The sequence below is a fragment of the Squalius cephalus genome, assembly GCF_949319135.1.
Source record: "Squalius cephalus genome assembly, chromosome: 6".
NCBI classification, from domain to species: Eukaryota; Metazoa; Chordata; class Actinopteri; order Cypriniformes; family Leuciscidae; genus Squalius; species Squalius cephalus.
In genome coordinates this window covers 39,168,693-39,191,843 of record NC_137127.1, presented here as the reverse complement: position 1 = coordinate 39,191,843, position 23,151 = coordinate 39,168,693, and the positions used below count along the sequence as shown (strand labels likewise).

Below are 23,151 nucleotides of genomic sequence, written 5' to 3'. Positions count from 1 at the left end.
TGGAATCTATTTCATTCATTATGCTATGCACTGTCTTTGCTCTGCTATCGTTGCAACTAGCTGCGTGGCATACCTTGGCAAAGTGGTTACCTTTGCCGCACTTATGACATACTGCTCCGAAGGCTGGGTATTGCCGTGGCTCATGACTCTTTCCACATCTGTGACAGTTTCGTGTTGCTGGTTTCTTACAACGTTTGCTCCTTGCACCAGGTTTTCTCTGTTGTATCGCTTTTTCTATAGCATTTACTTGAGGGTCTTGGACAGCAGCGGCATTTTGCATTGCCTCTATCTGTGTTTTGGCTAACTCAGTTGCCCTCAATAGCTCTGTGTAATGACAAGTCATTTTCACAAATTAATCTTTCTTTGAGAGAAGGGTTTGTTATGCTAAACACCAGCTTGTCTCTAAGCATGTCATTCTCACCTGGGCCAAACTCACAGTCTTTGCTTTTTTATTTCAGCTCTGTGATGAATCTGTCCACGTAATGCCATCTGCCATGGGATGAGACCAGAACTGATGCCTCTCAAACACAACGTTTTTTTGTGGGCTGCAGTCGTCTTGGAATGCTATTTTCTTCATCAACAAGATGGATGGTGAGTGTATTATACACTTCCAACGCCTCTTCTCCAATGGTAAAATAGCAATTTTAACTCGCTCTTGTTTGGCACTCGCCGCCGTCGCAGTCATGTACAGCTGAAAACGCTGCTCCTATCTACACCAATTTTCCGCTAACTTTTTAACAATTTTCCGTTATTGCCTGTTAGCACTAGTGGCGAAGGTGGCTTGAACTGTTCAATGTCCGTCTGCCGTTACATATAAATTTAAGCTGGCGCGCTAATCAGTTCGTGTCAACAAAACTGTTTGCGGTACTCACTCCACTGTCACTTCTGACACCATGTTGTGTTCTAGTATCCTTTTATGTTTATCTGTGTCTTATCACTATATTTAATAACACACCATGAGACTGTGACTGAGTGCTGTGCATCCTTTTTTACTGAACACTCATACAAGACACAGGCATGAGCAATCAACAGATGATCAGTCCGACACATAAGTCAACTTAATCAAACAATCAAACACAGAGTGTGTCAAACCAAATCCACCACAAATTACACATTCAACATTGCCTTTTTTTTTTTTTTTTTTGGCCAAAATTCTGTTTAAATTTATATTTACATTATATATTATGGATATACATAATTTTTTGATGTTTGTAAAAGCATTTACATACACATCTACGATTAAGGTTTTGGAGCAGAGCAATGAATTATTGTATCTCTTTGTATGTCTGTGAAGAGACATATGGTTCTAATCCAGTGGCACCAGCAGGTTTGATTAAAACCTGTAAATAATTCAGGTTGGTGGGAAATAGCAGCTAAAACATGCAGTTAGTGTTCAAACTAGTTTATTGTACTCTCTAGCAGCGTTTATCACCCTTGAGTAGTTTACACTGAGGGGTATGAATTAGCCTGTAAATCTATTTCCACCGAAGCATTTCTAAAACGAAAAGCAAGCAAGAGAAAGAGCAAGTGCTCATATTATTGCTCTTCTTTATCAGGCGGATGTGACCTGTGAATTGATGAGAGTTATGAGAGCAGGGTTATCCTCGTTTCTGTCCCTGGGTAACGGCACTGATCTAATTTCACCACAGGGAGGAGGGATGATTCTGTTTTGTTCTGTTTATGACAGATGAGCAGGTGAGAGGGCAGGAAATAAATCTTCTAAATTAGAAAACAACTCAATAGGCAGCAAACACACACAGAGGGACGTGATATAGAACACGTCTGGAATGCGAAAGGCGAATCCGGGCTCTGTGGTAAGATCAGGACGAGGGATCTGAGGATGGAAGCGAGGTAAACACACAATAAAAGAAAACCATAAACCATAAACATGTCCAAACACAACTGTCAGGGGAAATGTTTAATGCTCAGAGTTGTGTTTTAATTTAAGCATCAGAATGCTCTCTGATATTTCTCCTAAATATCCTGTCACTCCACTCAAACGAGACATTTGTTGACCAAGAGTTAGATGAAATGAATATGTATACCTTGGATCGTTAGGATTTATGTCTTCTTGTGATTGCACACTTTGATATTTTGGCAAATTTGTTGAAATATTGTTGAGATTACTGGGGTCTATTTCTTATCAGAAAAATACGAGAAAAAGGATTCACCCCAAAAAAAGAAATTCTGTCATCAATTACTCACCCTCATGTTTATTTGTCTTCATCTTCGAAATACAAATGAAAATATTATTAATTAAACTAAGAGATTTCTGTCCTTGCTTTTTGGCTTGGTTTCACAGACAGGGCTTAGATTAGGCAGGATTAGGCCTTAGTTCAATTAGGACATTTAAGTAGCTTTTATAAATGTGCCTTAAAAACATTACTGGGGCTTGTTCTTCGTACGTTGCTTATTACATCCGAGATCAAATGACACATCCAAGATGATATCATCGTGCTAATCATGATCCGGCTAATTGGGTTCTTCGAACTCACCTGTTGTTTATGATTAGTATCGCTGGATTGAGTTATCTGAGATAACTGCGCGTTCATGCGCTGGCTTAAAAGGGGATATGTATCGATCGTAGAAACATTGATCAGCAACGCTGCTATTGGCTGTTCAGTGTGGCCAAAGAGCGCGCACAGTTTTTCTCCTCAACAGAGCAAGATAGTCGAAGTTTATTCGGAATTTTAATGTTTAATCAAAACGCCAGGGAACACATCAAAGTCTGCAAAAGCCAAGAGAGAGGGCTGGCAAAAAGTAGCAGACAATTTAAATCTGTTAGAAGTGGCCATGTTAGATGTTTTTATCACTTATTAGCCTTTTTTGTATTTTAATAATTGCATAATTAGGCTACTTTGTTCATTGTAATGTCAGAGTCACCACACTAGAACATGGGAACAAATAAAAGTGAAGTACAAAAATATTCTACATAGCCTAATGGTAATTTTTAGTTATATTATAGTCTCTTCTCTTCTATAAAAGGCACTGTTAAATAAATGGTTGTCTGTTTATAAAAGCAACCAAGAAAAAGGCTGAAAAAAAGAAAAGATCTTAGTAGCCTACACTGTAAAATAATTGTACAAATATTGCTGCATTAAATGAAGGTCGCATTAAAAGTAATGATGAATTGCTTTGACTTGTGAAAGTGAAAACTGATAAACTTATATTAATGTAAAAATATTTTGCCATGAGTTATTGATCACATTTTCCCGAGTGTAGTTCATTGTAATGACATTGTGTTTTCCTCTTTTGTGCACTTTTACATAATACACCAACACTTGTATCTGTTCCCAAGAAAGTGGTGGCTGAAATATGTGTAGTAAGTGGACATTCTCTAACTTTCCAAAGGAAAGAAAGTATAAGACTTTGTAATGTCCATTTGTTTCCATTGCACTGGACAGTGAATAAACCCTCTCAGATAACTGTCATATGGAGGAACTAGCCTACCTGCAAGTGCATAAATAACTTTACTTAATTTATACTTGTATGCTTTATGGCTGCAATATAAGTTGCAGGATTCCACATCTACAGAAAGGCCTACAGAAGAGTCTGCACAGACAGAGGAGACATAGGCCTACAGGTGGGCAGTGTATAGCCAACTTTTCCTTTTTATTTGTTGCATGAGGCATGTGTCTAATATCTTGTTGCAGGCACTTGACCACTGGCTTTTCTTTTCAAAGAACAATTGAAATAAAACTCAAGGAACTAAGCATATTTGTCTTTTATTAAACATTTAATGATTTTTTTTTTTTTTTTTTTGGCAATGTTGTGTAATATGGCACATGTAGCAATGTCACAGGCCCTGTCAGGTGTGCAACCCTCAGACTTTTCAGACACTGAAATCTTCCCTTTAGTTAGCTGAAGTTCATTTCATTGTGTGCCGTCCTGGCTAGAGCTGCATTGTAACTGGTTTGGGTCAGGGAATGGGGTCATAAAACACCTGTCTGCAGGAACATGTCATAATCACCTATGAAAAATGCAGTTCTGTTAGGATCAATAAGTGTATGTAATACAGTGAGCTTGATATTTAATTGTGGAACTTTCCTTACCACTTTCAAATAATGTGCAGGAATGTGAATCTCTGAAAATTCTTAAGTCATGCACAGATCCTGACCTTTTTGCTTTCACATTTGTGATTATGGAAGATTTGTCAACTGCCTTTTTTTTTATTTGATATAATATTATTAATCTGGAATATTAAGAATCCCAATTGTAACTGGGCTGCACATTTACATTGTGAACCCCCTTTCTGTTCACATAATCCCCTTCATTGAGGCCTTGATGGCAGCCTATAGTCTATGGTACCAATCACGTTAGTGAAGCCTGAGTGACATACTGTAATCAGCATGGTCATGATTGTATGATCTTCATAAAAAATGATGATAGCCTAAAAAAAAATTTGCTTTAAAAAAAACTGCTTTACAACATTGGGTCTAAAGTGGCTTGGAAATGCCAAAAAAAAAAAAAAAAAAAAACTGTTTTTTAAACCTAAAAGCGCCAGGTAAACTCCAAATGACACGACAGAGCACTTTCCATCAACTTCTCCGCATCTCCAATAGTGTAAAGGAAAGAGCCACTCGCAAATAATCTTAGGGCAATGCAAACAGTTTGTGCTGTATTTAAAGCCAGACTCCGACAAGTCGAAAATAAATGTGCGTTTCCAACAATTTAATAATGTAAACGACAATCTCACGAGTCACGAGAAAGAAAAAAAAACATCTCAGAAAGTGCACTATCGCGCTGCGCTGGACTTCCCGCATCAGCTCCGCTTATGAAGCCGGGATCTAATCCTGTTTACATGAAATAAGCCTGCTCCCGAGCAGGTTTGAGCTTGCGCATGTGTTGCTATGACAGCAAGTCCAGGATGAGCTTCGAAGAACCAAACGATCCAAGATCATGCCAAATCGTCAACAATCAAATCCAGCTAACTGAGTTAGCGACGTACGAAGAACGAGCCCCAGGGGCCTGTACCATGAAGGTAGCTGAACAAACTCGGGGTTACAGGATAAGTTTTGAGTTGACAAAACCAAACCGATGCAATCAGGCTTTATTGGTACCATGATGCAGCTCATCAACTTTCTCTGTCAACTCAGGCTTTGATCCTCAAGCTATGATTACTCCACGCGCTCGTGCACATAAAAGAGTGACGTCGACACTGAACAACCAATCGCGGGTCGCGATTTTTCCGCGGATGAGCAAGAGATAATCATTCATAATTACGATGAATTTAAATATGTATTTCAAGCTCGAAACAATACGGTCTCTGCTGCCAAAGCAAGAGAAGACTGTTGGAGAAAGATTGCTGATTGTTAATGTGTAAGTTAAACAAATACGTTCTATATTTATGTAAAATGATGTATGTATGTGTAGCCTATACGTGTAATATAGCCTATAGCCTATTTTCATAATATATAAAAATGTGCATGTAGCCTACCGGTACTAAGAAAAATTAATATTCATTGATTTTTAGATGCAACCCCAACTCCAAATGTTCTTGGCAGCAGATAAAGACAAAATATAAAAAATATAATTCAAAGTGGTGAGTATTTACCACAACCTTTTATTATTTTTGTGAACATTTTATCACAAACACTTGTTTGCAGAAAACAGAAAAAGAATTAAATTCAGAAAACCAGAATACACTGTGGCAGAGTAGTTGGCTCTGAGTAGGCAATAAGGGACGGACGATTATGGATGGGATTACAGGTGCTACAATCTGACCCTGGTGCTGGCTCCTCTAAGCAAGTAACACTGGGTACGTGTGCAATACATTACTTCTTTTTTAAGTTTTAAATATGGCTGACTGTATGTTCTGCAGTAGAGGGAAATACAGTGTCCCTGTTGAAGCCAGCACACACACAGTCTCCCACACAGAGGTCAGTATGCAGCAGACAGAACACCAAACATAACCTGCTTTACAACAGTTATGCTTTACATTGGCCTATTTTTATTTATTAGGGTGGAGGAAATGATGAAGACACTCTGTCTGTGTGTTCTCAGACAGTTGCTGATGTGAATGCACTGGGCTTTTTATTATGGAAAACATTTGAATGTGTGGCATAAAGGGACTGGCCCTTACACATCTCTTTTATTGTAGGATTTTTCACAACCTGCCCCAGAAACTGAGGCCTCTACCTCAATGGGCTTCAGAAGAAATGTGTAAGGATTTAAAACCCTTGACATAAATTACAGTCAGTCCTGTGTTTGTAGGAAGTCAAGGAACTTTTTGTGATTTTGATGAGCCTCCAGAAAACTTGTAATGATCATGTTTGTGGTGGAATTATGTTTCAGGTGGAAACAGACTCAGTCAGGGCCCTGTACAAAAGGAGACTCGAACTAGACTGCACACTAAAGGAGCTGACTGTGAGCTGAGGAGGCTCCAAACAAAATCAAACAGCTGGATAAAACTGATCTCAGTATGTATATATATATTAGTATAACTTATTTAACCAAGTAACACTTTAGTATGAATATATATTAATGCAACTTTCTCTTGCTCTCTTTCTCCCTCCCATCCCACAAAACCAATAAAACTTTTATTAAGTGTAATATTGTATGGTGATTGCATCTACGTCTGCACCAGCTGGGTGGTCAAGTGTGATCGGGTCAGTGTCATCGGGGAGAAGCTGGTTTTGTGGTGTTTCTCGCTCCTTTCTACTGGTGGCTATATTGTGCAGAATGGCACATGCAGCCACTATCTGTGATGCCCGCTCTGGTGACTCTTAAGCGCCGAACACAGTTGAAACTTGCCTTTAGGAGGCCAAAGGTCATCTCTATCTTCACTCTGGTTTTACTGAGGGCCACATTGAAGTGGTGCTGTGGCCCTGTCTGAGGGTCATGATAGGGGGTTATTGTGTAGGTTTTTCTAGCTCAGTTCAAATTAACAGTGTTTTGTATTGTACCAAATTTAACTTGCTTTCCTCAAAGTGCTGACACAACACAGACTCACGGCAAATTCGTGAGACAAGCACTGGAGCCAGGCCATTTGGCATCCAAACTTGATCATATATGTTCATGACCACAAGTCATCTGCAGACGAAATGTTTAGTAAATCATTGTTATATCTGTTAATGTTACTATTAATTTAAAGATTCATCTCACAGAAAATAATCATCTCACATATTCACATCATCTCTACCTGAACATTATGGCTGTGATAGGACTTCCTATTAACATAATCTGCCTCATGTTCCCCTAGCAGTGGAGATTGGAGCAATAGACTGCATACATGCAATGACTTGGGAATCCTATCAAAAGATTAACAGAAGAAGAATAAAAAAAAAAATTCAAAATAATTCTTAACATGTATTATATTGTATACACTTGTGAAATTTGCTTAAAAAATATATATATATATCAATATATCTTACTGGCAATTTTATAAAAGCCCTCTTTTATGGACATGCATGTCAATAAATGTCCGGGGAGCACTATTAATGAAACTTTTCATGTACTCCTGCAGAGCGAGGACCACCTTACGAATGGTTTGACAAACCGTGTTTTCCCATAGCTTCTGTGCGTCACCCACCGTGCAAGAATGTACCACTTGCAAAAAAAAACAAAAAAAAAACGCAACGCAATATTTGCGGAACAGTAAGTGCATGAATTCGACGTGTTAAATTCTTTATGTGCGGCTCAAGAGGTTCTCAAAGATAAGACATTCCTTCCGCGGAAAATCTGTATCTTTCATACAAGTAACTTTTAGGAAAGGCAAGGGGATTTTGTCTGGCTAAAAATTCTTTCTCTACGAAGTGCTCGTCAAACAATTTGCGCTGAGATGTCCACCGGATTTGGAAGAAAAGGTGAAGTCATTGCAACAGACACTTGGAATAAGTTACGTCACCTATTTGTTTCTTTGCTCTCAGCTGATTGGTCAAACTTCAGTCTGAGATCTCGAATCCAGAACATAACCTGCCCCGGAGCAGGTTAGCCGTGCAGCGTAAGATACCATGGCAACGAACACAGATTAAAGCCGAGCTACTTTCATAGTACCTAAAACCCAGGGTTGGCGGAAACTAAGCTGAAACATAGCTGGCTAGCCACCTAATCCGGCTTCATGGTACAGGCCCCAGGTGTGCATCTTGATACAAAACAATGGCACTGACATATTTTAAGATATGTCAGAGCAAGTTGCTTTCAGTTAAAACAGCTCAAACTTGCGTTTTAGTCTGAGGCTAAAGCCTTGAAACTGGTGGTTTAGTATTGAAAGTGATTCCAATGTAATTTCTCTGTGCCGTTACAGTTATAATTGGGGTGTGGACTCAGCTGTTCTTTTATATTTAGAATGATTTTTAGCAGCATTTTTTTGATAGTTATCGTTATAGTTCGATTGTCCCTGGTGTGAACGGGCCTTAAGTATACTTGATTTATAGTTTGTTTGACCTCTTTATGGTAATACTGCAGCATTTTACATACTATCTTATAATAGTACATAAACAAAGTTTACAGAAATAAGTAATCTTTGAGTGGAATAGCTTTCCTTACATTTTATTTATTTATTTATGCAATTTTGTAGAGGCTAGCAATAGCAAGCTAGATTTGAAATCATATCCCACCAGAGATGGTTTTATTTTATTATTTGGAGATACAAGGGTTGGTGGCTCATTGACGAAAGCTTAAAGGGGGGGTGAAATGCTCATTTTCACTCAATCTCCTGTTAATCTTGAGTACCTATAGAGTAGTATTGCATCCTTCATATCTCCAAAAAGTCTTTAGTTTTATTATATTTATAACAGAAAAGATAGGCTGTACCGAGTCTTTCCGGAAAAAACCGAGCGTCTGGAGGCGGGCCGTGTGGGCGAAGCCAGAGCCATAGAGAGAATCCGCCGATCTGGGCTTTGTTTATAAAACATTCATCGTCGAAATGCAGGGAACAAACAGCATCCACTGTTCCTAACGCTGGGTTCTTTGGTAAGCTTTCCCTCACATCCAAAAACACACTTTGGAGACACTATGCAGCGCTGCCGATGATTTCCTGTTGAAGCGCGTTGATGTGCGCGGTCTCGCTCTCCTCTGGTTGACGTGTGCGCGGCCGCGCTTTTCCGGGAGAAATGCTCATATAAGGAGTTCCACTCTGGTCTACGTCATTAGATCCACGGTCGAAAAAAAAAACAGCCGAAACTTGTAGCAACCCGGAAGTAAGATTTTCGGCACAGAAATTCTCCGTTATTCGTCCAAAATATTTTTTAAAAACTTTGGCCATGTTTAGCATGAGAATCCATCTCTTTAACACTGTAAACAACTCTGAATACATGAAACACCATTGTACCCCCCCTTTAACGTTTTGTTCACTGGCTGTGTCCGAAAACTTAGGCGGCTGACTTGTAGCCTCGCTGCCCTATCAGGCAATGACTCTGCAGGCAGCGTTTGTGTTGGTACCTCACTAAACTGATTTCGGACAGACTTCTTCTCTGAGGTAGCCTGACTTCGTCATACTCATATTCTAGTCAGAATGTGAGTCTGATACCACTCCATAGAGATTTGATTATGGGGCGTGTCTCAACCGAACTAGGAAAAAAAAAACTCTGCACTCAATTGGATAGACCTACAACCAATCAGAGCAACGGAGTAAATGACGCATGTTCTTCATTCATATTTTCAACCAACAAAATGTCGCGGGCGCGGCTCTCTGTTCCTCTTTTAAAATGAATGCACTGTCGATATCTTCTATAACAGACGCGATGGCGGAATCTACACATGATGTTTCATAAACAAAGTTCGGGAGGAGCACGTACAAATAATCAATCCAATATAAACTTGTCATCAAACAATACCATGTCTAACGTTACCGAGGAAGCATATTCACTCTGTCAACTTACCTAACACTCCTTGACAGTTTTTCAGCATCCCTCGGTCCCTCCACCACCCCGAATCCTCACTCTTGTCTTGTTCTCTCACAACCAGGAACACGGGGGGAGTATGGCTACCGAGCCCACAGCCCTCTCCTCGGACAGCACGTCATATACGCATTTATTCTGTCTTACTTATTTGTGTGAACTCGTGACATCTCATATAGCCTACGCATTTATTCTATCTGACTTATTTGTAAGTGTGAACTCGTGAAATCTCAATTCTCCAGCTGCAGTCGTCTTTGTTGTAAACTAATTCAAATCAAGCGCTCTTTGGTGACATAACCGCAGACCATCTGTCCATCATCGATTAAAGCCCGCCCTGGCAATTTGATTGGCTCGGCCTTCTAGGAGCCGAGCATAATTACTCCTCAATGGATCGAGTCCAGACCGAACTTCCCGACCAAAAAATGTTGTGGGCGGGGTTCGGGCTGGCACCCAGGCTATCTCTGAGGCAGCATAACAGTTTAATGATATACAGCAAAACAGAGGGAGCTTTGGTGAAAACTAGTGAATATTTAATTACTACAATAATAATTTCTCGCTAGAAATTACATCAGAAGTGTAAAACGTTGGTCAAAAACTAACATTTACACACAAACTGACCACCAACCACAACTTTCAAACGCCATTTTTCTTTTCTTTTTTTAGCTTAACTGTCATGGGATGAGAAGTGTCGTGAACTCAGTCATACCTGACGAGCAATTGTCCGATTGAAATAGAATGTAATAGAATCCCAAATCGTAGTATGTTGAGATGAGTGTTCCAAAGAGACCCGGATGGTCTACTCACTGTTTCCGGTCAGAATCCGAAGTGCAGATTGATGCACACTCTAACGGCTAAAACAAAACAGAATTTTTAACTCTTTCAGACCTGTAATGAAAAGTAGTGCCGGTATGTAATATAATTCTTTTAAATAATGTAATTAAAATGTTCTCACAAGCTCAAGAGAAGAAAAGCTATAAGCATTATAGCTTTTAAAGCTTTTTGAGTTGGTTACTTTTTTTAAAATATGGGGGTTTGCCTTTGCCATTTCACTCACCTCTGTAAAATCAAAACCTTAAGTCACAGGGCACAGTGAATACTGAAATGGTAAACATTAAACACATTTACACAGATACATTTATTGGTTAAAAATCAACTAAGCATCAGCTCTACAAACTTGCCATGGCACCAGAACTGGTGCTGAGAAAGGCCCAGTAGATTTAGCCATGCACAGTGTCAAACCACCTTGCAAATGTCTAACATGCTCCAGTGCTTTTTTAGTTATTTATTCAAATGTATATCATCGTAATATCATTGCCAGCGTCATTACTTTGCCACTAACCAATGAGGTCAACTGTGGGCGAAGTAACATGTTTAGCCCCGCCCAAGTGCACGCTGTTCGCCCGTGCTGTCCGTTGGGTGGCGCTAGCAAACACATCTTCCATGCGGTCGTGCAGATGTCAGGTCAGCGGGAGTTACAGTAAAATTCGTCACAACACCGATTCCCGCCTCATTCCCTGAGCGTTTAACATTAAAAGCATAAAAGAAAAATACCCTACCCAATGTCAGTACAACTCAAACAAAGGAATTCAGACATCAAGAGCTTCAAACATTTAAACATCAAACATGCACAAAAATCTCATTCAAATGTTGAAACAAATAAACAAAAACAGCGATATTAAAATTAATGAGCCGATGACTAGGCTACCTGTAGGCCTATTTGGGAAGAAGAGGAATAATTGGTTCTGACATGATTATTATTCCATAACTGAATACTGCATGCTCTGCATTCACAATCCACTGAACCTAATGTTAACATGAAATTGTATAAATGCATCATATTCTGAAGAGGAATTATAAAAAACTGTCATCAAAATTGAATAACTCTCTCCTCCTCTGAAATTACTTTACTGATAGATGTCACACGGGCAAAGAAAAATAATATTGACCAACAACTGAGTTATTTTGAAAGCTGTTGACTGAAACTGGGGTTAGCATCAGAATAGACCTGCAGAGGGAAGTGAGTGGTGGGAACCAAGCTCAGAAACAGACTGAGAGCAGATGTGTGATAGCTATGTCATCAAATAGCATTAAAATGTGCTTCACAGTAGGCTATTCATCAACCCGACAACTAGTCCACTATAGAGGAACGCACAAACCACACCCAACTGCCTCATCTCTGAGGTTGTGTTAAGGTCAGATCAGGTGAGTTTAGTGAAGACGAGTGTCCAAAAACCAACTGTAAGAGATTAAATCAGACTAGAGTTAATCACAGTATCCGTGATATTTGACAAAGTTCATTCACGGCTTTAGTGAGATGACCTCGGCTGGCAGAAAAAGGAGCTCAGCTCATGAGAGTTTAGAAAAGGAATATAACATCTTCAAGTAATCATACTTTGCCAACTGCTTGCATTTTAAAAGATGAGGGTCAGTGACAAATGTTAACAATTATGATTCTTTTTTTTTTTTTTTAGATCTAGTAAAAATCTAAACTTTTAGCAGATTCTTAGAAATCTGATGTTTGTATTCATACTTTGTTTTCAACAAAATACTTGGAAAAAAACCTGTCAAATGACAATATTATTTTCAGACAATATGATTATCATGGACCTTATAATACCCGAAGAAAGCCCTCTGACCTTTTATACCGCACTGACTTTTTGTGAAATTGTTTTAAACTAATATTTTAAACCAAATTCATAACATTAAATGATTTATGATAAAATATAGGCCTATAACACTAACAGACATGTCACGTTATTCTTAATACTAAATTATATTCATGATACATTCCATTCACAACATTTCATGACACATTAAATTACATTCTCACTAAGTCATGACATAACATTAGGCTACATGACATTATATATATATATATATATATATATATATATATATATATATATATATATATATATATATATATATACTGTATATATTTAAAAGTATCTAAAATATGTTTTGCCCTCCGTACATTTAAACCAAGAAAATACATTTAGCCTATATGTTGCATTTAAAGAAAAACTTAATTTGTTGTCTATAACATATATTTAAAATATATTTTTGCCAGAATTTTTTTTTATTTATATATTATATATACTGAATATATATATATATATATATATATATATATATATATATATATATATATATATAATTTTAATTCATGAAATTTCAATTCTGAAATGTAAAACATGTTTATCATATGTGTATTTAATTTCTATATGAATCATATTTTAAATGATTGTTGTTGTTTTTATCAAATAGATTCAAACTAAAATTTGCATCCCAAATTTGACCCATAAACGATTGTGAGGGAAAAATAGTTAAATTCAAAAAGTTTTTTCGTTTTTAAACAATTGTTTTTAAACATAATTTATTTATTCCATGCACATGTAGCCTATATGGAAGCTTGTTTCCGCCACTGAATAATAAATAAATAAATAATAATTGCGACTTTTTATCTCACAATTCTGACTTTTTTTCTCAAAATTGCGAGATATAAAGTCACAATTGCGAGATATAAAGTCGCAATTCTGAAAAAATAAAGTCGCAATTGCGAGATATAAAGTCGCAATTCTGAGAAATAAAGTCGCAATTCTGAGAAATAAAGTCGCAGTTGGGAGATATAAAGTCAGAATTGCATGATATAAAGTCGCAATTGTGAGAAAAAAAGTCAGAATTCTGACTTTATAAGACGCAATTGCGACTTTATTTCACTCAATTCTGACTTAACACGCAATTGCGACTTTATTTCACGCAATTCTGACTTTATATCTCGCAATTCTGACTTTATAACACGCAATTGCGACTTTATTTTACGCAATTCTGACTTTATATCTCGAAATTCTGAGAAATAATGTCAGAATTGCGAGATGTAAACTCGCAATTGTGAGATAAAAAGTCGCAATTATCTCTTAAAATGTTTTATTCTGTGGCGGAAACAAGCTTCCATATTTTATATCTCACAATTGTGAGAAAAGATGTCAGAATTGCGAGATATAAACTCGCAATTATGTGTTATAAAGTCAGAATTGCGTGATATAAAGTCGCAGTTGCGAGAAAAAAAGTCAGAATTCTGACTTTATAACACGCAATTCTGACTTTATATCTCGCCGTTTTGACTTTATAACACGCAATTGCGACTTTATTTCACGCAATTCTGACTTTATATCTCGCAATTCTGAGAAATAAAGTCAGAATTTCGAGATGTAAACTCGCAATTGTGAGATAAAAAGTCGCAATTATCTTTTAAAATGTTTTATTTTGTGGCGGAAACAAGCTTCCATACATGTCTCTTATATGATCATTTAAAAAATAACGTAGGTAGTCACACAGATGTCAGCCATTCATTTAAACACAGTACTGTGAAAGTTCCATAGTAAACTGATGTTCTGCATCTCAGCAGCTCTCTGAAGACTCATCTTAAGAAGAAACTATGCTTTTTTAAACACAGCCTGGAGTGCAACATAGCATTTACCAGCAATGGATATTGGATAAAGCATAATTCAAAATGAGAGGCGAAATAGAGAGGCTACTGAAACACTAATACTATGGCTAAATGTGTGTTTGTAAGTGTGTAGAGGAATCCCCTGTGTCAAAGGAACCAAGGGTGATCTTTGCTGTTGGCTATAGCACGACTGTCACTTCCTCTCAGTGTCATTCCGGTGATCATATACTGTATAACACTCGTGTGCATGAGCTTTCTTGTAAACATGCAGGAAGACAGAAAAAGAGGCATTTTCACACATTATAAATACTCTGCGGTGGTGATTAAAATCGACGCCCATGTGATGCACTATCAAGCTAAGCCACATTCTTGAAATGACAAAGATTCATTCAAAACTTCCAGCACATCCCACAAGTCAATGTTCAACCCAGATAAGGTTTCAATAGTAGCTGTTTGTGAAGTGGAATTCACGGGAGAGGATGTTTTGTCCGTGAGTGACCTCTGCACACACTATCTGGGACACAGAGACCACATGATCATGAGCCCCCGCCGGTCACTGAATCAGTCAGACTGAGCAAATGTGTGTGACAAGCTCTTCTCTTCGCTGCAGGTGTTTTCCTGTTGGTGCATATGGACATTTACACAATGCACAGATCATAGGCGGTTTCCATTAATACGTGCTTAGTCACTGATGTTGCATTGTACAATATGAAAATCAGCTTCAAAATGACACATTTATTGTTATAGTTCTCAGGCATATCTTAAAATCTTAAATAAATAATTGATAAAGGATGCAGTATCATGCAGAGTATTATTTTTAATGTCTTGTGACTGTGAATGCTGTGTACCAAGTCATGTAATCTTATTAATATCATGCATTATTGTGAATGTCATGTAATGTTATGTCATGAATTAGTGAGAATGTAATTTAATGTTACAAATGTCATGAAATGTTGTGAATGGCATGTATTATGAATGCCATTTAGCGTTAAGAATAACGTTATAGGCCTACATTTCATCATGATGAGTCATTTAATGTTATTAATGTTGAATGTCATGCAATATTACAAATGGCATGTATTATTATGCATGTAATTTATCATGCCATAAATTCCATGTCATGTACAGTAATGAATGTCATGCTATGCTATGAATGTATGAATGCCATGCACTGTTATGAAAGTCATGTAATGTTTGCTATGATTTGAGCCAAGTGGTGTTATGTAGTTTTATAAATGACACATTATTATGAGTTTCATTTAATATTATTGTTTTATCATGTTTTGATGTCACAATGTTACAAATGTCATATGATGTTGTGACTGGTATTATCATGAATGTCATTTAATGTAAAGAATGCCATATGACTAAGTCGATGTTTGTAATATTATATAATATTTTGTGAATGCCTTTTTCTATATATTATATTTAATGTTATTGTCTTGTCATGTTATGAATGTCATACCATGACTGTCAATTGTGCAAATGTTATATAACATTATGAACTTCATGTAATGTTATGAATGTCATGTAACCTGTTTTCAGAACACACCAAACCGGCGCGTGCAGGGGTGTTGGGATTCCCTGTGCGTGATCAATTGTAGCGCTGAGTGTGAATGTGGCCTTAATTCATCCAGGACTGTGTGAAATCATACATAATAACTCAGTTTCTTTATTATTTACCTGGGCTCTGTGTGATCTGTATTGAACAGGACCCACCGAACACCCCCGCATTTAATTTCCCTCACCCTCGCAGCTCACCGATCAATGACCGCGTGCATCAGACGCGTCACGCTCGTGCGCGCGCCACGAAAACATGGAAGCGCTTTAAATGCCCTAGATGTAGACACAGTAGAACGACATAGTTGACATCCAAATTTACAATAATTAATGTCATAAAATCACAGCGTTTGTGTTTCGTCCGCAATTGTTCCAATATAATGAGTATAAACAGTTTTAAACATTTACGTGAAAATTATTTATGGCCACACTACAATGAGAGTTAATTTAGTGTTTTCCTCAACGGTCTCACGCTTGTAAAATAGTAAACGCCCATAAACACAATGTGCACTCTCTCTATTATCCTCTTTAATATAATATGTGAAACCATCCAAGCACATACATCAACAACAATGAGACTGTTTGTGAACTAGGGAGCTGTAGAAAAGAGATAACTTTTTTAATATATATATTTTGCTTTTGAAACAATTATTATTATCACTATTATTATTATTATACAAATCCTAACAATACCAATTCAAGTGTAATGTTTATGAAACTCTGTAGACTCTGGTTGCTGTACATCTATACTCTCGCTGGCGTGGGGTCGCGCGCACGAGGAGCACGAGCGCCGATGCGGTGATCGTGCCGCGCGCTCCAGTTTCAGCAGCAGCAGCGGGAGGAGAAACGTATAATCCGCTCGTTAATGTTGACAGCTACGCGACACGAGCGATTTTAACCGTTCTATGCAGGAAAGTGGACAGCGGGACACTTATTTCAGCAGAGCCCGTGTGTGTTTAAACGCACGGGGTGTTTAGAGACGAATGAGCGGCTGCCAGGCCGGACGCGGGCGGATGGGATTCCCGGTCTAGATGGAGAGAAACCTAGCGGGCGGAGAAGCGTCGCTGCTGTAAATAATTTAACATCAGCGTGATCAACAAAAATGCATCTGCACCAGGTGCTGACGGGGGCCGTTAACCCAGGGGACTGCTGCTACTCCGTGGGAAGCGTCCACGACGTCCCGTTCACGGTGGGTGAGAAATAAACCTACGCGGTGCGTTATTTTACGCTTGTGCGTGATCGATGATCAAGCGTGACGCGTGTGCATGCAGCCTGTGGGCACCACCACCACCACCACCACCATCATCATCATCATCACCATCATCATCATTCTCATGATGCGTGTATGAGTTCAGTGTGCCATCTGTCATCCTCAAGGTTATCTGCGGTGTGTGTGTCCCTGCAGATCAGTAACACGCACACGCACACCTGCAGTGTGTCTCTTATCTATTCAAACTCTAACATGCACGATTGCATGACATGCAATGCATGTTTATATCTGGTTGCAATGCTCACTCATGATGATGGTGATGATGATGATGCATAGCAGCAAAGGGTGATGATATTCGTTGGCACTAGTTAGTCAGCCGCCTAGTACCTAGACAGCATCGGACGATTGTGATGCCCAGAATGCTGTCTATGGATGTTGTCCAGGCTGCTTAGTAGGTTATGAGACACTGCCATTGTGCCTGGATGTTGAGCCCATCAGCTGTGCACACAGTGACGTCAGAGAGTACAGTTGACAGGCGACTCTAATGTAAAGACGCAATCACTGCATGATGTGCACTATCAATGAATTAGTCCTGCATTAAGAATGTTTACTCAGTTCATTGCCTTTATTTGCATTTGTACAACAAAAAATGTTGCATAAATGTGTAGTGAACTTAGACACACACAAAAAATATGCACAAGAGAATGATTGCATGACATGCATTGCATGTTTATATTAGCTATATTATGGTGCTTATAGGAGGATGCCTGATGGAGCCCGATCAGGCTGTTTGCTTGTTTGGCATTAAAACTATAAAACATGCGGAAATGTGATTCAGCAAGCTTGTTTGGCAGCACTCCTATCTCGCCATTTCGATCTTTTGAGCTCATCGTGAAGACTGCAGTGATCAGTGCTGGAATATTACTGCAGCTGCTCAATATCTGCTGTCAAATATGGCGTAGATCAGAAGACGATTGTGTTTTTTGAAATGTCGTTTTAAGGAAAGGTTGGTCTGATGTGGACTTTTTGATTTGTCAGTCAGCGGCTTCCACAGAGAAGACACAAGAACTGAAACCTGCAATTCAATCTGAACATATCTCTGTGGTTTAACACAGCTTCTCCATCAGAAAGTACACACACACATGCTTCCACATGATTAGGTCAGTTTGGACAGTTCAGGAGATCAGTATCTCCTGGGAAACGATTGTCATTAGCTTTCGCAATAGCTGTGTTTGGGCAATTATAGGTGCTGGGAAATTCCTGTTGTGTGAAACCTTTTTTTTTTTTTTACTTTTTTTGTTCAAAGGTCCCTTGTTGTCCAAAGCAATATTCAAAAATGTAATGATGACAAAACTGTTTTTTTTTTTGTTTTTTTTTAAGGAACAGAAACTGGAAATATTGATGAATTAAATTTAGGGATGCACCGGTATGAAAATTTTGGCCGATAACCAATAATTCTTTATATTTGAAAGCAGATAACCGATTATATATTGGCCAATAAATCTAAATCCAAATTTTTATATAGCCTAATTTTTAAGAGCCTGATTACAAAAACAAAAGTCTCACCATTTAAGGCCGTTTCCCAAACACACAATTATAATGTTCTCATTATAATTTTATGTAGCCTATATGACGTTATCTGTATTTTCCTTTTTTTAAAATGTGATTCGAATCATATTTCAAGCAATTAAAAAAAAAAAAAAATCGCTTTAATATATTGGCCAAATTTTCTTATCTGGCCAATAACGATAACATCAAAAGTTAACATCAGCCGATGCCGATATATCGTGTATCCCTAATTAAATTAACACAATTTATTTTGTGATTTCAGTTTACATTTTGATTTCGAGTTAAATTGTTTTAATATAAATCATTTATAAATTTAATAGCCTAAATAATATGAATTTCATCTTGTAGCTCTATCAGATGTTTACTGATTGAAGGCCCCTTTTTGAGAAACACTGGTCTAAATAGGAAGTTCATATCATGTGATCTGACATGCTATTTGGAGAAAACATTGTGCAATTACTTAATATTTTTACATTTAAACTAATACTTTTCAAAATTATCATAACTTTTTGTCAGAATAATTTTTTTAGAGATGGTTAGCAGTTATATGGCCTAAGATAAATGTACCTTTATTGAATTAATATCAATTATTTACACACTGGTTAAGATTTTGAAAATATGTTCTTATACTCAAGGCTGCAATTATTTTTTACTGTATTTAAAAATACAGTAAAAACATTAGCCTAATATTGTGAAATATTATTACGATATTTAAGGACTTACATTTATATTGTGAAGTATAATTTATTCCTGTGACAGCAAAGCTGAATTTCCAGCATCATTACTCCAGTCTTCAATGTCACATGATCCTTCAGAAACCATTCCAATATGCTGATTTGGTGCTCAGTTATTAATTATGGTTCTTTATTGCTGCTTAATTAGTTGGAAACTGTACATTGCTAATTCTTTTTCATGATTTTTTTGTTGAATAAAATTCAAATGAGCATTTATTTGAAATATAAATCTTTTGTAAAATATAAATCTTTTTGCCTTGTTGAATAAAAGTATGGAATGCTAGTGTATCTCAGTTTCCAAAAAGGCTGCTAAATATCCTTCTATCACAGGAATAACTAACATTTTAAATATATATTAAAATACCAAAACACTCCTTTTAAATTGTTATAATATTTCACTATATTATTGTTTTTTACTGCATTATTCATCAAATAAAGGGATCCTCCTTGGTGAGCATAAGAGACTTCTTTGAAAAATCTTAAGTTTTCCAAACTTTAGTATTCCATTAATTGTGATTCATTTAATTAATGAATCATGATGCCAGTTTTTATCAAGAAATATTCTCAAATTAAAATATTTTGAATACATTATCGTAGCAGAGGAGTAAAGCATTGAGTAGATAAAAAGGCTCAGCACTGGGTTTGTGAGAGTTGTCAGTCTCACTTTTCGGGTGTCAAGCCTTTTGAACTATTTGGCTTCCTGCTTACCAACCACAGCGTGAGGCTTGCACATGATATGGTAAACTCACAGGGTGTCAAAGAAGGAACATATTTTATCTTTTCATTATCTTTTGCTGTTTTGCAAGGAGGAGCGGTTTGTTTTGGGCTTGTGGAGTGGTGGACCGTAGTGTGTGTTTGTGTAGGAATGCCAGTTGTCATTAGACATGGCATGAAAATGCAGCCCAGCGTTTGTGTCTGAATATCTTACACTCACGCCATACTCAAGGCTGACACACACTTCCACTCCTGCAGACGCCTCATCCTGAGGCCTGCTGGGATCATTAACCAGCATGAGCCAAGGGTGGATCATAGCACTAGAGGATTTCTATGCCTTTGGGTTTTATTTGAGTGCTGAAACCTCACTGGAATAAGATTTCATCAACAATTGCAACATTCAGATATCAGGGCTCTAGACTGAGACTAAATGGTTATTTTGCGACCTTTTTCCCCCCTGAATTTTGTTAGAGGTCGTGCTGGTGCCACTAACAATTTGCCTAACTGATAAGCGCTGCCATTGCTGTTGCATTTGAGAAACATTAAGTGATGAAACAGAGCTACTCGTTTGAACCGTAAACTGATAATCACGATTAATTAATTAAAAAAGACGCGATATGTGAAATGAACTTCAATACAGTATACATTTATATATATATATAATATTTTATATATATATATATATATAAGTTAATTTCACATATCGCGTCTTCTTTAACAGCCTACACCCACCTAGCAGGCCTGTAGGTGGCACATGGACTTCATTTAACCAACTAGCTTCATCACACGGGAAATCAATAAGTCAACTTAAAGGGGTCATCGGATGCAAAATTCACTTTTATACGGTGTTTGCATATAAATGTGTCTTTGCAGTGTGTGGACACAACCACCATACAATAAAAAAAAAAAAAGATCCTCAAAAAGTCTAAACACTCTCAATAATCAAGCCGTTTGGATTTTCTGAGCAATATGATGTCATATTGCTCATGCTCCGCCCACGACCGCTGACGGACTGCCCTGTATTAGCATAATTTCCCATATTAGCATATTTCCGCCCTCAGCCGTTATTATATTGTCTGCCAAGGCAGAACTTTATGTGTCTTGTGTGACATGGAAGAGAGGGGTGGGGTGAGCAGTTGCTCATTACCATTTAAAGAGACATGCACCGAAACGGGTCGCTGTGAACAAAGCTGTTTTTGAGGAGGTAAAAAGGGTGTTGTTTTACACAACCATTGAGGAATTTTAACCAAAGTATGTTACAAACTTTACATGAAGACCCTAAAGAATCATACCAACTTGTGGAAAATGTGCATCCGATGACCCCTTTAAGTTAGTCAAATGTGCATTTCCAATAGACAAAACGTAATGCATAATAATACCCCTCTGCACTTTAGTGCTACCAAATCAGGTGCTGGCGCTGTAGAACTTGCTTTCAAATGTTATTCTGGAGCCCTGGATATGTTTGAAAAATGTAAATATGGCTCATGTCTGCCAGTACACATGAGCTGATGTTTATCACTGCGCTTATGACGCATAGCATAACAAGCTGCCGTGCTTCCGGGTTTTTTTAGACAAACAGCTTGCATAGATGTTGACATGATGTTGACTGTGGTTTTCTATGGGATTTTTTAAGGGATAGTTGAAAATGAATATTCTGTCATTATTTACTCCCCCTCATGTCATCCAAAACCATAGGACTTTTGTTCATCTTCGAATCACAAATGAAGATATTTTGAATAAAACGTGAGAGATTTCTGCATTGATAAAATGCTTCAAAAAGTTCAAAAAGACATACTAAACATCAACCATATGAATTGAGCGGTTTAATTCCAAGTCTTCTAAAGACTTTATATGATGAACCGATTTAATTTAAGCTTTTATTCGCATATAAACATTGATCAATGCACATCAGTAGGTTTGTTCTCCCTTTGATCCATAGATAGGCTAATGGTTGAAATCTCTAAACAACTAGGTTAAAGGAATATTCCAGATTATTTTCAGCGTATTGTTAATGGACAGCAAATGTGGCCTAATGTCGATTACCTTAGATAAAGTTAGAAATAATTTGTGCCTCAGTGTTATATATCACAACTGTCACACTGTTTTAAAGTATAACCAAAGTGCTTACACATTATTTTGCATGAGATTGGTTTGATAAAACTACTTACCAAACCAGTCTGTACAAAGTCTTTCACTTTTACTTTCGGTAAAACATAAACTTAAACCTGTCTTGTTGATACCAGGAAGAGACAAGTGGTTGTTTCACCATAAAGTACCTAGAGCAAATAGTAACTACGGGAATTTTGTTGGTAGTGTATAACCAAAAGAAGAAAGGCAGTCCCACCACAAAAGTAGATTTTTTTTTAACTGAAATATTCATTTTAAATGCTTTACAAAAATACAAGCTTCATATTTCAAACATGGTAAAGTTGAATAGATGATGTTTGTTTATTAGTTGATCTGCTCTTGTTTGTTGACTGAGCCGTCTGAGTTCAGTATACGGTGTATTAAAGCTGATACTTTACAAATGAAGGTCTTTTAGTATTTAAACAGTGCTACTAATGTTTGTCAGTAGCTGTTAACGTACTGTGGAATAGCCCTTTATGAGATTAAAGCGTTCGGTTGGACTAGTCTTGAGCTCTGAAGGGTATTACAATCACTGCACACATGTCGGATCAGGAATGCTGACAGGCATGCAGAGCCGAATCGGGCAGGATGAGTCGATTTGTCTTCTCCCAGAGGATCATGTCCTCTCAGATTGATGAATGATGTCTTGCTCTAGTCGTGTTCAGTCTCACAGTGTCTGAGTGATATTTTACCGCACTGAACACACACACACATTGTCTGGAATGATACAGGTACACATATTTGTCACATGGTTTGGTTATGTTTCCTAGTGGTTTTTCTAGTGTTTTCTACTATATTCTGTTCAATTCATTTGTAATCAGCTAATTGAGTTCTATTAAAGTCCCTTTTAAGGAAAGTCTGTTCACTCGGCGGCCATATTTGCTTCGCCTCTGGGCAGCTATTTCGGGCATCCAAGACCAAGTCCTATCTATTTGAGAGGGGGAATCC

General features: G+C 37.6%; 1 protein-coding gene across 7 annotated transcripts in view; it reads left to right on the top strand.

Moving 5' to 3' along the window:
• Positions 1 to 16,617: 16,617 nt before the first annotated feature.
• The window catches only part of dmxl2 (Dmx-like 2), a 71,035-nt gene continuing 64,501 nt past the window's right edge, over positions 16,618 to 23,151 (top strand). For all 7 annotated transcript variants that reach the window (XM_079874941.1, XM_079874938.1, XM_079874940.1 and 4 more), the window contains exon 1: positions 16,618 to 17,038. In XM_079874941.1, coding sequence (XP_079731067.1) covers positions 16,952 to 17,038 — 87 coding nt within the window. In that variant the 5' untranslated portion in view covers positions 16,618 to 16,951. The remainder of the gene's footprint in view (positions 17,039 to 23,151) is intronic.